A 16100-nucleotide genomic window follows, 5' to 3' on the forward strand; every position below is an offset into this window, starting at 1 on the left:
GGATTTCACAATCCTCCCCCTTGGGGGCCAGGGTCCTTGTTGGCACATCGTCAGTGTTTAACTCTAATATCATTTGTAACAGCTCAAGCCCACTGTTAGTAGATATTGTCCGTTTTAGCCCGTTACATATCGTCGTCAGCCTCACGATTTTAAAACGCGTCTACCTGATAGAGGTTTCCACACCCATATAAAGAATGTCTCGTGTTGAGGATTATTGGGAGAAGGTCCCACATTGGTTAATTTAGTGGAAGATCATAGATTTATAAGTAAGGAATACATCTCCATTGGTATGAGGCCTTTTGGGGAAGCCCAAAACAATTCTTATGTTCAAAGTGGACAATATCATGTAACATGGTATTAGAGTCATGCCCTAAACTTAGTCATATCAATAGAATTCTCAAATATCGAACAAAGGGTGTACTTTGTTGCCCTAAACTTAGCCATATCAATAGAATCCTCAAATATCGAACCTCTCGAGGAGAGGATTTCGTTCCCTCTCCAACCGATGTAGAATCTCACAGTTTGACTCCACAAACCCAACATTTTATATTACCAAGACTTAGCTTAATCACACAAACCTAACCCAAAACCGAGCTACATCGACAACACCTATAAACTTAGCTTCAAACGTGCTAGAGAACAACATGCAAATAGAGGTTATACATATTAAATCAAGAATAAATCCTGTAATAATGCTACTCTTGATTACCATTCCATCAAAGAACTAGGAACAAATGGAACATATCTCTTAACCTAATCCAACCACCTTGGATGATCTATTTTGCATAACGATTCCATATATACAGAGATGGGTTTAGAGTATTAAACACTTGCTTAAGACTTCTAAGTGGCAAAGAAGGCTATGCATACAACAACACAAGCCTGATGGGTTACGTAACTAAGATGCAAAATTCTAAAGCTGGTTGATTTCAATTCATGAACTAATTTGGAATAGAATATAAACAACTAAGTAAAGGGGAAGATTAATCACAATTCATGGATAAGAACAAAAATAATCCTATGTTTTTTTATACCAAAATTAGAAAACGTGATCATATTCAACCCTCTATTATAAGAATCTAACTTACTTGATTTAAAATAAAAAAATGGGTTATGTTTACGTTTGCGAGTAATTTAAAAAATTTTATTCGTGCATATTTTAGTTTAGCAACGAACGATGTAAATGGTTTTAAAATTATTCTTTTAACAACGACGCCCGCCCATTGATTGATTGATGTATATGAATACGACATTAGTTAATGGGAATTTTAGCTGAAAACCAATCTCTATCTCATGGAATCTTTGTCACACTAAGACACGAGCTGTTTGATATTACTAAAAACATAAATAGATTGGGAAGAGTGGATTGGATTCTAGTATAGTGTGTGTTAAATCAGCTTTTGGTTTCTGTCAGCAACCAATATTCTTCCAAATTGGAACACGACCGAGGTCGAGCATCTAAGCATCCACCTTTTTTTCACCCATGCTTCTTGTTCTTTTCCCACATTCTTATTTTGTTTAGTTCAAATCACGCATCTAGAAGGTCGTCGACGGCGAACTATTTACCGTTTGAAAGAGAATAAAACGACCTAAAATTCAATTATTCACCCCTGGTTACAATTGCACTCTTGTAAAAGCAAGAGAACGATTGTGCGGTACTTATTTTAACCCAATGACCAGGTTGGCATATGCTCGAACCTTGAGTTTAATTCGGGAGAATGTTTTTAGAAAATGAGAGTGAGGAAATACATTGAAAACAACTTTGAAAGAAAGCAATGTTATAAGAACACCAACAACTTTGATAGTATATAACCCAGGTAGGAAAAAGTGACAACTAGCCTACCCATATAGTACATTTTAGGGTTAGACGTGATTTTGGTAAACAGTCATACATCCTTGTATTGACACAACATGAAATAGTAAAAGTCTATAAGTGGGGTTTTGGGTATGGACAACACAGTATAGACAAACATGACTGAGACATTGACATGTGGCTATAAACAACAAGCCTCGGACAAACCTGGACGAAGATAATTATTGGAGAGTGTGATTATAATTAAATATATGTATAGTTAATGTGAGTTATAAAGGGACTTATGCATGCATGCGCATCTAATATTATTCCAATAAACCTAATTACCTTATTTGAAGAAACAATAGAAACCCACCACCGCACTCCTTATATAAAGCATCAAAGCCGGGTGCCTAAAACGCAGGCTTCTCCCTTTACTTCGCTTTGCAGCTAAACCCTTTTGGTCTCCCTTTGGGCTCAGAAGAAGAAACAAAAATGATGCCTCCCATTGAATCCAGTTGCAAGAACAGCCATGGAGATTGCGGCAATGGCGGTAAGAACTACCTGGACCCACCACCTCCGCCTCTGCCGCTTCCTCCGCCGCCACCCGGTGCCGGCGGAGGCGTAAGCATAGCTGCAGATTATGACTTTGCTCCGGCAGCATGAACAAAGAGAGAGTTGCATGATTGCCTCAGCGGTAATAAAATACTTTTATTTTCCTTCGAATTAATAATTAGATGTATCGTCCACTCAGTGGAAATAATTGATGAGTAAAGTAATGAAATTAAAGGATTTTTCTGGATTAATTATGTTTTTTTTTTTTTAATTATGAAAGTTTTTGTGAGTAATAAATTATGTCAACAAATTTGAAAGTCAAATATAATAAGCACACGAGGCTGTATTTATCTATCATTTTCACCCCGGGACCACGGAATCAATATGTCAATTTAAAGCTCATGCCATAAATTTAATATTATACTCTATAGTGGATATACAGTTTTTTTTTTTTTTTTTATCGTGACGTTCGAATAAATGAATAAATCAAAATTGTTGGACGATGGAAGTCTCAGCCAATTTAGGGAATGATCATGAATTTATAATCAAATAATACTCTCTCCATTGGAAAAACCGAAAGCAAAGGCATGAAAGCTTATATTCAAAGTGGACAATATCATATCATTGTGGGGAGTCGTGTTCATCTAACAAAAACCACATCTAAATAAGCGATCCTGATGATGTAATAACTACGAAAGACTTAAAAGAAAATGAAAATGATTAACTATGCCAACGATGGACACTTTCTTTTTCAAATGCTCAATTATAAGAACTTTAAAGTTAAACGTAATTTGTTTGGAGCAAATTTATATTTGTGACATCTTAATAATTTTTTGCACTCGTGTTAGACTCTTAATCTTCACTTTTAAAAAGCGAGGAGATAACATTTTAGCCTCCATGTCAATTTACAAATATTTAAAATATATCTTCTAATTTTTATATATTTGTTATAGAATGTTTTTTTTTAACCAATAATATTTTTGGAACAAACTTCAAAAGTAAAAAAAATCTCAAAATCATTCGAGACCGATTCAAAAGATCCGAATTGGGCCTAATTGGTGATTTAATTCTGTTCAATGACCGTTATGGATCGCCCAAATTGGGCCTCAAAAAGCCCATAAAGATTGGGCCTCAGATTATTTTTAACAATTTTATTATATTATTATATATATTTTTTTTTGTGTAATTTATTTTATTTTTATGTTTTATATTTACAAGGTAGGGACAATTTTGATAATAAAATAGGATAACATGGCACGTACAAAATTTAATGGCAAGTAGCCATTATTTCATGGAGATTATGGCAAATGACTAAAGATTGAGAACCAGTCCTTAAAATTCATAGACTTTTAAATTAATATTAATGCCACGTAGTTTTACCTGCATTTATTGTTTTTAAAAAAATGGGTCAAATTTGGCTATAACTCGAATAATCTCATCCATTATTTGCTACCAATTAATTACCATTGTTTCATATCACACGTCCGTACTAATTTAGATAAAGTAAGTAACAAATAATTAAATATTTAATTCCAAATCCAAATTAAGTTTCTATTGTATCATTCTTTCTAAACTTTCCATTTATGTTCACCAACCCCTGAGAAACACATTCTCCACATATTTAATATTTTTTTTTTATTAAATTAATAAAATACCCTTAACTTATATGTTACATTTAATACATTTAATACATAGTTTAGTTTCATGAAAATAATAATAATAATTAGTCCCATCAAGTAGCTGAAAATGTGACATAAAAAAAATAAAAATAAATGCATAGAGAGAGCTGGGGTTTTAGAAGCTCACTGTCACAGAGAAGATTATGCTTTGTATTATGCATATTTGATGTTCTGGACCACAGGCCATGGCTTAGACAGGAACACCCATGTGCCATTTCAATCTCCTGCACATGCACACTTACGAAATTCCTTTTTTTTTTTTTTTTTTTTTTTTTTTTTGGGTTCGATTTTTATTATGTAACCTTTAATTCCTTATGGTTTATAAATATATTTGGTTACTAATACTTACTTATATAAGGAATTTTTATTAATTTTTTTATAAAATTTAAAAAATAAAATTATGGTTTGACCAAATTGAATAATTTTGAATTATGAAATGAAATACAGAAATGTGTACACGTAGGCACTTTATTTGCCAAAATCAACGTCGGTCCTGTTTGGTGACAGCCAGCCAGCTCATTAAAAAATAAATAAAATTAAATGGGAAATATGTAAATTTCAATTGCTTGCATGCATGCAACCGTTCCTATTTCCCATGTAATCATATCTGTAATTCTTGGACCACTTCACCTACACACCATAATTTTTTTTTATTTTTAATTATTTTTTTTCTTTTTGTTTTATTATTAAATTACAAATATTAGAATATATTAAGATAATTACAGGAGAGGTGAACGTGGGGGGGGTTATTTAATTTTGAAAAAGAATAATTATGGTATATAATACGAATAATTAATAGATTATTTAAATGGGCCCAGTGGGATGGGTGTCGCTATCTTTGTCTTAATAATGGGACTTAAAATCAATTAATGTTGCTCTAAATGACGTGGATTGTGACCACTCTATTCAGCATAATTAATAATCCCAATAATAATTTTCGAAATTAAATTAATGACAAATAATATCTCATACAAATGACATGGATGGCGTGGAGGGCACTGTGCAGAGCAACGTCATTCGGTATAACGTTTTTTGTCCACGTGTGTCTAACTGCAGGTTGCATAGAGATTCTGTTTTAGTTTTTTTTTTATTATTATTATAATTTTCTCGATTTTCAACGGATTTTTCGAATTGGAATTAAATTTTAGATGGTTTTTTACGATACATAATAATGATTTCCCGAGGGAATATTTTGGGGGGGGGAAAAATAAATAATATTTTGTGGTACTTAAAATCTCTTATATTGAAAAGCAAGTAGAAATTAGGTGTCTACTACCGTTTATGCAGTGTGGTGGGTCCCACTCTCAACTGGTAATTATAATATAATATATTTTATTTTTAAATAAAATATAATTTTGATTGTGAGGGTTTTTAACTGGTTATTTCCCCATTTTCCATGGCTGTTCTTGAATTCTCAGATACATTGCTTCTCTCTCTCTCTCTCTCTCTCTCTGAAATCCTTCTGTTCCTCACCTCTATGCTTCCTCTACGGCCATCTCTTTACTCTGTAAATTAATCAATTTAATGGATCCTTTCGATTCCGCCGCCTCTTCCGGCAGCAGCAGCGGCAGCTCCTCCTCCACCGTCACCAAACCTCAAGATATCGATGGCCTTCTCGCCGGCGCTGGCTATAAGGTCCGCTCCTCCGACCTCCAACACGTTGCTCAACGACTCGAGCGCCTTGAATCTGCTATGTTCAACTCTTCCTCTGAGATCTCTCAACTCGCCTCCGATGCGGTCCATTATAACCCTTCCGACATCGCTTCTTGGGTTGATTCCATTCTCTCTGAGTTTAATGAAACGGCATCCTTGCCGTCTGATCTATCCGATTTTCCCGATCTCTTTACGGTTTCTAATCAGACGCCCGGAAATGTTTCCTGGATTGATCCTTGTGTTGCTGCGCAACACCAGAACCTTGCCCAGAATCAGCTAACCGTCGTCACCGCCATGGAGGAAGACTCCGGTATAAAACTCGTCCATATGTTGGTTACTTGTGCCGATTCCATCCATCGTGGCGATTTTCCATTGGCTGGGTCTCTGTTTGTTGAAATGCAAAGTTTGCTCTCTGGCATCAACACCGATTGCGGCATCGGGAAAGTCGCCGGTCACTTCATTGACGCGCTGACTCGGCGCGTGTTCACACCACATGACCCTACCACTACTAGCACCGGCTACGAAAATGAGCTTCTCTATCACCATTATTACGAAGCTTGCCCTTACCTTAAATTCGCCCATTTCACCGCCAACCAAGCCATTTTGGAAGCCTTCGACGGTCACGATTGCGTCCACGTCATCGATTTTAATCTAATGCACGGTTTACAATGGCCGGCATTAATCCAAGCCCTCGCTCTCCGCCCCGGCGGCCCTCCTCTTCTCCGTTTAACTGGCATTGGCCCACCTTCTCCCGACGGCCGCGACTCGCTGCGTGAAATCGGGTTAAGACTCGCCGAGTTGGCTCGGTCGGTGAACGTCCGATTCGCCTTCCGCGGCGTAGCGGCGGCGAGGCTGGAAGATGTGAAGCCGTGGATGCTCCAGGTGAGTCCTAAGGAGACGGTGGCGGTGAACTCCGTTATGCAGCTCCACCGGCTACTGGGAAACAACAACCAGTTCTCCTCCCCCTTGGAAATGGTTCTCGGGTGGATCCGGAGTTTGAAGCCAAAGATCATGACGGTGGTCGAACAAGAAGCAGACCACAACCAGACCGGGTTCTTGGAGCGGTTCACAGAGGCGTTATTTTACTACTCCACCATGTTCGATTCACTCGAAGCTTGCTGTAAGATGCCGGAGAAGGCTTTCGCGGAGATGTATCTACAGAGAGAAATTTGCAACGTGGTAAGCTGTGAAGGATCGGCTCGAGTCGAACGCCACGAACCTCTCATCAAATGGAGGTCTCGGCTCCACCAAGCCGGCTTTAGAGCCCTCCATTTGGGATCCAACGCCTTCAAGCAAGCCAGTATGCTGCTCACGCTCTTCTCCGCCGAAGGATTCTCCGTCGAGGAGAACGAAGGGTGTTTAACCCTCGGCTGGCACAGCCGCCCTCTTCTCGCGGCTTCCGCTTGGCAAGCCGCACCGCCGCCCGACGCAACTCATCCATTCGGAGAACCAATATAAAATAATAATAATAATATTATTATTATTATTATTACAAATAAGTGTCATGTAAAATTCTTTTTTTATTACATATATTTTTTTTCCCCCTTCTTTACTTTCATCGAACCCCAAAAAAAATAAAAAATAAAAAATAAAAAATAAAAAAATAGAAATATATCCATCATATTGCATTAAATTTTAATATAAAGAGTCAATGATATGGACCTTGGATCTAATCTTCTATTCTTAGAGGCGGTTTAGCTTTATCCATCAGATGGTTTAAAATATTAATCTGAATTAGTACTATCTTAGGGATACCCTAATTAGTAGGTTAATTATATGTTCCTTTATTAGGGACAACTTGGATAGTGTGCCTTGCGTTTCCTTGTACCTAAACTAACCTACATTTCACCAACTATGTATATTTAATTTGTTATCAAATAACATTATTATTTATTTTAAAAATTCAGGGAGGGGGCGATATGGAAAAAGAAGAATTGGGGGAGGACCAGAAAGCAAAAGAAAAAATAAAAGTAGTGGTGGGAGTGGGGTTGTGCTGGGGAAAGGTGACCCAGGAAGGGGTGATTGGAATAATAGGGATGGCATGTGGGATTGCCCGACCGTAAAGGAAAAACGGACTCAGCAACGGGACCCCTTCTTCCCGGGTAATTAATTATGAGGGCTGGCTAAAATGGCCGGTTCTAGAAAGGGAGAGGTGTTGGATGAGTGTTCAAGCCACGTTGACGCAGGTAGGGTGTGCAGAAACTGTGTCATCGCCGCAGCTGGCCTGTCCATGGGGTCTTCCACTGACTCAACTTGTGCTGTTTTGCATTACATTTTGGGCCCCTGCAAACTGTTCGATCAAATGTCTAAAAGAGGGGCGTTCTCTGCTGCTTCGCTGCCACTCAATCTCATTGGGTTCTGTTTCACAAATACCAAAAACTAATTAAAATTACAATCAAGTCCTCCAACTTTTAAATTTAAACAATTCCACCCACCAACGGGAGATATAATGGGTTTCATAAAACAGGAAAGGAAGATGGCTAAGGAAACAGGCTTCCGTAAGTCGGGGGAATTAAGCCGATAAAAAAGCGGGTCAAGTCGAAAGAACCTGGACCCGGTAGACCCGAGATGTGGCCCTACCAGTCCCTAATTTCACGTGATCCCCTTCTGCGTGCTCACTAACTCGGGAAATCCCATGGCCCACGCTCCAAAAATATTTGCTGGGGACCACCTTTAATCTCTGCATCACCCGGCACCTCACGTCTTACTAATCTCCCACGTGTCGATAGCGATGTTACCACATTTTTCATTTTTTTTATTAAATTCCCTAAAATTAATATTATGTATTTTTTTAATTACCTGGTCCGTTCCCTCGTGGGTCAATTTTCGGTGAGAGAGACCCGTCTCGGTCTCGAAGTTGAAAGGCCCATCATTAAGGATGGGATCCTCTGCGGACAAGACTAGGGGTCCTTCCTTCTGCGATCCCATCTTATGGCCTTTTACATTTAATATTTGATGTTTCTTTCTAATCAAAACACCCATGATTGAACTTTTGAGCTATCATAAGTTATGTGGCTCTAATTAATAATTAAGCTTTTTTAATTAACCTTAATCATTGCATATCAAATTAATAATGGATTGGGAGGCCCAATGTCGGCCCATTATTATAGATATGGGCTTTGTCTTAAATCCAATTATCTTCTAATTTATTAAAAATACTTAATACTACAAAATTTATAAATTTATAAAAAATATTGTAATCAAACACTAATTATGGTATAATAAAAATTAAAATTTCAGAATTTCAGAGTAATTTCACTTCTGTTACTCTCTTCACCCTCCTCCGATCTCCGCCCACATGACCCTCTTCCTTTAATCCTCTCATCGCCATTTTCGCCGCCCTCAATTCTCCAGCTACTGCTCCCTGATTTCTCTTCCTCGAAGCTCTCTGACCGCTCTGCGGTGTTCCTCACCTCCGATTCCGGCGAGCTCTGGGTCACCTGTGCTGGTGCTCCCGTGTATAACTGTACCTGGTGATGATGCTGCAGAGATGCGTGATGCAGATGCGGCGTGTAGAAGTGGGAAGCCTGATGGGACGAGGGCGGTGGTCCATACAGGGCAGACGGCGTTGCTGCGCCTGCCGCAGCCGCGTACTCCGGTGGGACCCACAAACCGCCTAGACCAAGAACTACGAGCTGAGCCGCTGGCGGTCCAGATGCTTGTAAGGTTGGACCGGGTCGTCTAGTGTGGAGTCTGTATTTCTGCGAGTATATATACGATAATTAGATATCCAGAAATGATTTTTTTTTTTTTTGCGTAATTTTTTACTTTGGTTAAAATAACATTTTTGGTGCGTGACGTCGTGTTTTTAGCTTTTATGTATTAAAATATTCAAATTTAATCATTGTTTTCTCGATAAATTTTAAAATTAAAAATAATTTAAGTTTCTTTCTATATAAATTAATTAAATAATAATTTCCCTGCAGATATATTATTTTTATCAAAAAATGGTAATAAACCACTGAATTTAAATTCGGAAAAGCAGAAGAAAAATTACCGTGGGATTTTTTTTTTTTTTACCCACAAAATTTACCTGGAGATGGCTTTTTACTTCATCGTTCGTCAAACCGTCTACTTTCATCAACTCCCTTATCTGCTTTGGTGTGGCAGCTGTTTTCAATTAAAATTTAATTAATTAATTAATTAACTCTAAAGTCCATCCAATTTTTTTTAATCATAATTAATTAATTAATTAATTAACATCGATATACCTTGAGAACCACCAAGCATCTGAAGTGCATTGACAAATCTCCGGTGCAAGTCCGGCGACCAGCACCGCCTAGCCTTCCGGTGAGTCTGTGTCGTAGTTGAACTCATCGTCGGAGCTAATCCCACCTCCGCCGCTCCATTTTCAAACCTTTGCTCCACCGCCATTACCACCCCACCATCAATAATATTGTTTTCATTTTTATTATTATTCTTTTCACCTTTCTCCAATAACTCCATTTTCGCCGCCGCCCCTTTCTCGCCGCCGGAGCTCCGATCTTTGTTGAACGGAACAAAAGCTCCATGATTAATTCTTCTTTGGATACAGTTGACTGAATTATTATTATTATTATTATTATCACAATCTTCCAATTTGGAGTGATCAGTAGATGCATTATTATTTATCGTAGATTGGTGTTTGCTTACGTCGCCTGCTTGACTCCAAAGTTGAACTGACGTCATCCAATTTGCCTTATCGGACATCACCGTCTCCGGCTTTTCATCCTCCGCCGCCGTCGCATTTTTCAGCGGCATGAATTCTTCCAACACTGGCGCCGCCGCCGATCCTGTCGTCTTGCAGGCTTGTAGCTGTCTCCTCGACGTCTCCACGGCTAAACACCAAAACAAAAACAAATTAAATAATTATAAATATAAAAAAAAAAATCAATCTTTCATTTAAATTTTCATTTATTTTTCTTCTCCAACTTTCAAAATATAAATTATTATTTATTGTATTTTAATTATGAATTCTTTTTTAAAGTTTCTTAGAAATAATTATTTTTTCTTCACTTTTCCATTCAACAAATTAGTATTATATTCTCGACTCCCTATATTTAATTAAATTACCTTATTTAAACATAATTCAGTAGATAGAATTTTATTACCTTCTTTCTATAGTAAATATTCCTTACCCAATATCAAAGGTCTATATTCTATATTCTCGAAAGTCTCTTACATTATTTTAAAAGTCGGTAAACTAAAATATATATTTAATTTAATTTTAAAGTGATAAAAGAAAATAAGTATTAAAAAAAAATTAAGAGATGGTAACTGGGGATTAAATTGGGTACCGTTGGTTAAAAGCTGCATGCAAAGTGGAAGCTCTCGTTTGAAGACATCAATTTTGAGGCGCTCTTCCTCGAGGCGAGACAAGAAGTGATGAAGCTTATCATAGGACAAGGAGTAGTCATCAGAATTAGCGCCTAATTCTGTGGATCCCATTAGTAATTAGCCTTAATTAATCAAGCTTTAGCTTCACTAATCTCGATCATGCCTTGCCCTCATAGCAACCAACAAGATAAAAGTGGGCGCTTGGCGCTTGGCGTAGAGAGCCTCCCTTAAGAAAGTGGAGGAATGTTGGTTAATGCGAGAAAATGGAAGGATATTGCCTTCTTTTTATGCCTCACTTCCAACGGAATAAAGCATCTTTTTTTTTTTTAATTAAATAATAAATATCGGTAACACGAACAACTTTAATGTAGCATATACGGTAGAGAGAGGGATATTTAGTCTATGTTCATGAAAATAATAATAATAATAATAATTAAATTGGAATTAATTAAAGTTTGGGAATCTTGTGGTTACCTACTTTAATGAAGTGGACTATAAGGTAACAAGATTCTCACTAAAATTTAGACCAACCTTTTATCCTCTTTCGGGTTCTCAACCATATTCCGTTTGGATCTTTGTGGCACCAACCACAGGTCACATTTTCACATTTTTCTTTTTTACTTTACCCATCTTTTAAATAATTTAAATAAAAATACATGCGGAGAAAGTTTAAATATCAAATGAGGCAGAGAAATTTATGATACAAACTGATAAAAAAATTATTACAAATGAAGTAATATTCGGATTAACTTGTTGATCAAATATTTGCAAAAATATTGTTTGAGATTTTAATTATTTCACAATTAAGATTGATTATGTCAAACTAAAATTACAAAAAAAACATAGTCATTGGCGAAATGAAAAACATTAATGGTTTTTTTAATGTAAATGTAATATTAAAGTAAATAAAAGTCTTAAAATACATTAGAAAAAATATCATAACTTTAAATTATTATACATTGAACTAAGAATATATAAAATTTGATTCTGGTTTAACATGCATTTTGGAATACTTTGACGAGATCTTTAATTTATATTATGCATTGATTCATATCATATGCAGATAAAATATTAAATGAGTTATTATTTTCTTAGTTAAAAAAAAAAATGACGAGGCTTGTGCTACAAGCTCTGACTTTTTTTTTAATTATTCGAAAAAGGAAAAGGAGGAAAAAAAAAAAGAAAGAAAGAGAAAAAAAGAAAAAAGATTCTCCTCGTGACACGTGTCGCGATATATTCGGTTTGAAATTATTCTTCTGAATATCCTTTTTGTCTGGCGCCCACACGCAGGAATATTCCCCTAAATTTTCACTATTTCCCTCCAAATTATATCTTTATATTTTTCAATATTCCGTTGGGTACCCCCACCATAACCCGATAACGACTAACCAATTTTCGAATACATCAAATATCTTAGTGATTTAAAAAAATATATATATTTTTCTCAATATCACGTGCATGACACGTGTGTTTTAAAATAGTAAAAATAGTAAAATATTAGATATTAAATAAAAGAGGTATCCAAAAGTATAATCAGGGAATATGTATATGTATATATGAATGGTTGTGCCAAATTCCTTAATGCACTTAACTTAAAAAGATAGAGAATATTTCACCCTTTTAATTGGCATCTAAATTAGAATTTTAATTATTTTTTCATGCGTGGTTTCCTACCTACCATGCTTTTTAATCATCTATCATCTAGATGCTCGTTGATTATACTTTTTATTTTTTACCTCATTTTAAACTTGGAATATTTCTCTCAAACAGTAAATATACGAAATTTATTAATATTTAAGGAAATAATATAAAACCTTTTAATTTTGTTTATATTAGGTAATTAGTTATAGGGTGAGAAAGAAAAAAAAGAGGAGAAAATAAAAGGCTTGAAGAAGAAGGTGGTAAAGAGTGGAGAATCAGAGAATAGAAATTGTGGTCGGCCTCTTGCCAAAAAGATAAATAAAATAAAATAAAGAAAAAAGAAAAAAAAAAGTCACATGTTGAGTGTTAATGAAGTCTGGAATTTTGAACAATACTCTTCAACGTAAAATCTATATTCCCTTTTTTATGCTACACCACACGTGTTTTCTTTTTATTCTTTTTTTATTTTTTATTTTAACATGAAACTATATAATTTTAAATCTATTTAATAAAATTTTAAAATTTCAACGATAATTGGTTTTGTTTAGAATTTATTAAACACAATATCAAATAATATACATCAGAAAAGTTTAAAGATTTATTATATATTTTTTATAATTCAAGAATCAAATATATACAAACAACTATATTTATTATTTAACAATTAATTTATTTATAATAAATTTAAATGATAATCTAAAGCAAATATCCTGATATTTGCTTGCAATGAACGGTGAATTATCCTTAATATATATATAATTTATTTATTGGGGAGGGCCCATTCAGTAGGTTGCCTTAACTTGGACTAAAGCTTGGGCTGGCCCCACGCCCGGCCCAAGCTTCCAAGTCCAAGTTCAAATTTTATTTTTATTAAAATTCGTAAAAAGTAAAAAACATCTTTTTCTTACTTGTGCATTATATATATATATATATATATGTATTTGGTTCCAATTATAAGAACTAAATATTGAAAATTTATGTTTTGGATGTTTTTTTCTAAAAGAATTTCATTTTAATTAAGAATTTTAAATTTAATAAGAAGCTTATATTATAAGAGAAATAATTAATTTAAGCGTTGAGCCGAGTATAATTGAAAATGTTGAAATTTAAATTTAAATTGTAAGTTTTTAAAATAATAAAATATATATTCAATGAACACCTGGAGAGTATTATACCATTTCTTAGGTTTGTATGTTCAAACCTCTACCTATATATGATGTGTAACATAAATTCTTTTAATTGTTTTGAAAAAATAAAATATCCATTTTTTTTTTTTTTTTTTGTCTGTTATTCATGTATCAAACGATTTATTCTAACCTAGTTGGTAGGTATTTCAATCCTAAATCCATGTTCAAATTTGGTGCTCCTAGATTTATGTTAGTTTCCAACCAGAATTCAAGTTCATTAATGACATTAGTTCTTAGTATATTTATAAAGAAAATTAATTATCATCAAACACATCATCAATAGTGTTAAATATTATTAATTTTTCAGAATAGTAGCTAATCTAATATTTTTAACTTTAATTACGTCAAAAGTGATTTTGAGACCAAAATTGAACTAACTAAAGTTAGTTTTTAAATGTTAAGAATCAAAATAGAAGTAAATACAAAATTGTTAAATTGTTTGGAAAACTCATAAATTTAAATATAATTTAAGTTAAACCTAGGAGAATAAAAATGTAATTTTTTCAATTAAAAAAAAAAAACGAAGAGAAAATTTCAATCTCTCTCCTCTCTCCTCTCAGTCTCTCATGCACTGTTGACTGTCCCCATCTTCTCTCCTCCCACCACCGCAACATTCAAGCTACATTCCCCTTGGGTGGAGTGAGTGAGGGTAAAGATGTCCACGGGTGGGGTGAGGATAGTGAAGCCTTTCCCGTCTCTATTATTGTTAAGAAAGTAAAATAGAATTGGAAGTGTATTCTCATTGTTATAAATAGAATACAAGCTACCAACTAATACCTATAAAAAAAAATTATAAATCTCCTCATAAATTGAAAGAATATTAATGAATTACGAAGAGGTAAGATATATTCATAACTAATTATTATAATATATTATCCAAATATTATCTCTCAACCATTCTTACCACCTATCTATTTTTTTCGATCTCGTAAAATTCTCCATTTATTTTTATAAATATCAGGATAGAGATTTGTACATGGAAGGTGAGTTTATTTATTTATTTATTTATTTTTGTCTGTTATTCTTTTAAAAAACTAATCATTTTAAAGAAATATTTTTCTTTGTTAAAGGTATATCTTTTATTTTTGAAATTAAACTATTAATTAATGTTTGTTGTAAATTATTATGTGTTAATAATATGAAAATATATGAAAGTTAAAAATAAAACTTAAAAATTCTGGTTTTTTGAAGGTGGTTAGGTGGGAAAATTGGATTAAGATGGAGACAAAAATATAATCTAAATTGGAGAAAATTTCTCCTCACTTTCTTCACCCATTGGCAGTTTAAATAGCAGGAAATCTGTACCCTCCAGATTAAAAAGGACATGAGTTTGTTTTTTTATTATTTTTATTTTATGGGTAGGCGACGTTAAAAAAATAAAAAATAAAAATAAAAGGAAATAATTTACATCGCGACACGTGTCAGAATTATAGACCCGGGGAGGTATTTTAAAAAATAGATAAAAACATAATATTTGTAAGGAAATGGACAAATAACGGACGAGTAAATGTGTATGATGATCCCTAAAACAGTGGCGTGATCTGAAACCGCACGCATGTAAATGTGGATGCATGCATGTCCCATGCAAATAAAGACACATCATTTGTCGTCTTTTGCATGGCTCACTCTCAACCATCCCAGCTTACATGCATTCATTGAAAGGTGTTTGGACAACATTATTACTATTTTTTTTTTATTTATTTATTATAATTATCATCTTTTTTTTATTTACTTTTTTTTATGAAATTATAATAGGTCAATAAGCTTTATTTAGAAATGATTTAAGTAAATAATTATTAAGTAAATTTACCATTATTTGGTCGGTAACTTTTTATTGTTAGAGGTATGGAAGGGAAGGGTAGTTTGGGACAGTTTATTTAATAAAAAATAATAATTTATTTAAAATTGCCAAAAAACATCTTTCGATTTAATCGGGTTTTTTTTTTTTTAGTTTCTTTCCTTACAAGGACTCCAATCATGTTCATTGTTCACACTAAATGTATATATATGCCGCTAATCGGCTAGTGTTGTGCAGAGAAGACGGCGCCATGGGGAAGGAGAGCTCGTGTGGAGACAGCTTTCGGAAAGACGATGCACAAGAAGCTGCTCTTGGGTGGGATTCTCTTCAGAGGCTTCCTACCTATCAAAGGGCTCGAATAGCTCTTCTGCATGGCGTTACAGGTTAAGAACTAAGAAATAATGCACTCTCTTTGAATCTTCATTCCCGCCCCTGTTTCTCTCTTAAATTTCAGACGATTTTTTTTTTTTTTTTTTTTT

At 34.4% G+C, this 16100-nt stretch overlaps 3 protein-coding genes across 3 annotated transcripts in view; 2 read left to right on the forward strand and 1 right to left on the reverse strand.

Annotated features, from left to right (window-relative positions):
• Window positions 1-5439: 5439 nt before the first annotated feature.
• On the forward strand, window positions 5440-7175 carry LOC111461762 (DELLA protein SLR1-like). The gene has a single exon (XM_023105406.1). It carries the CDS (start codon window positions 5551-5553, stop codon window positions 7135-7137), a length of 1587 nt encoding a protein of 528 aa, XP_022961174.1. The 5' UTR covers window positions 5440-5550; the 3' UTR covers window positions 7138-7175.
• A 1688-nt stretch (window positions 7176-8863) lies between these two features.
• On the reverse strand, window positions 8864-11239 carry LOC111461765 (myb family transcription factor EFM-like). The gene is made up of 4 exons (XM_023105408.1): window positions 10956-11239; window positions 9891-10496; window positions 9713-9789; window positions 8864-9380 (listed from the first exon to the last, which is right to left on the reverse strand). Exons 1-4 carry the CDS (start codon window positions 11104-11106, stop codon window positions 8916-8918), a joined length of 1299 nt encoding a protein of 432 aa, XP_022961176.1. The 5' UTR covers window positions 11107-11239; the 3' UTR covers window positions 8864-8915.
• A 4600-nt stretch (window positions 11240-15839) lies between these two features.
• LOC111461867 (ABC transporter G family member 38-like) overlaps window positions 15840-16100 on the forward strand; it is a 6979-nt gene continuing 6718 nt past the window's right edge. The window contains exon 1 of the mRNA XM_023105582.1: window positions 15840-16004. Within this exon, the coding sequence (XP_022961350.1) occupies window positions 15872-16004 (133 nt within the window). The 5' untranslated portion in view covers window positions 15840-15871. The remainder of the gene's footprint in view (window positions 16005-16100) is intronic.

The sequence above is a fragment of the Cucurbita moschata genome, unplaced genomic scaffold (assembly GCF_002738365.1).
Source record: "Cucurbita moschata cultivar Rifu unplaced genomic scaffold, Cmos_1.0 Cmo_Scf00025, whole genome shotgun sequence".
Taxonomy (NCBI): Eukaryota; Viridiplantae; Streptophyta; class Magnoliopsida; order Cucurbitales; family Cucurbitaceae; genus Cucurbita; species Cucurbita moschata.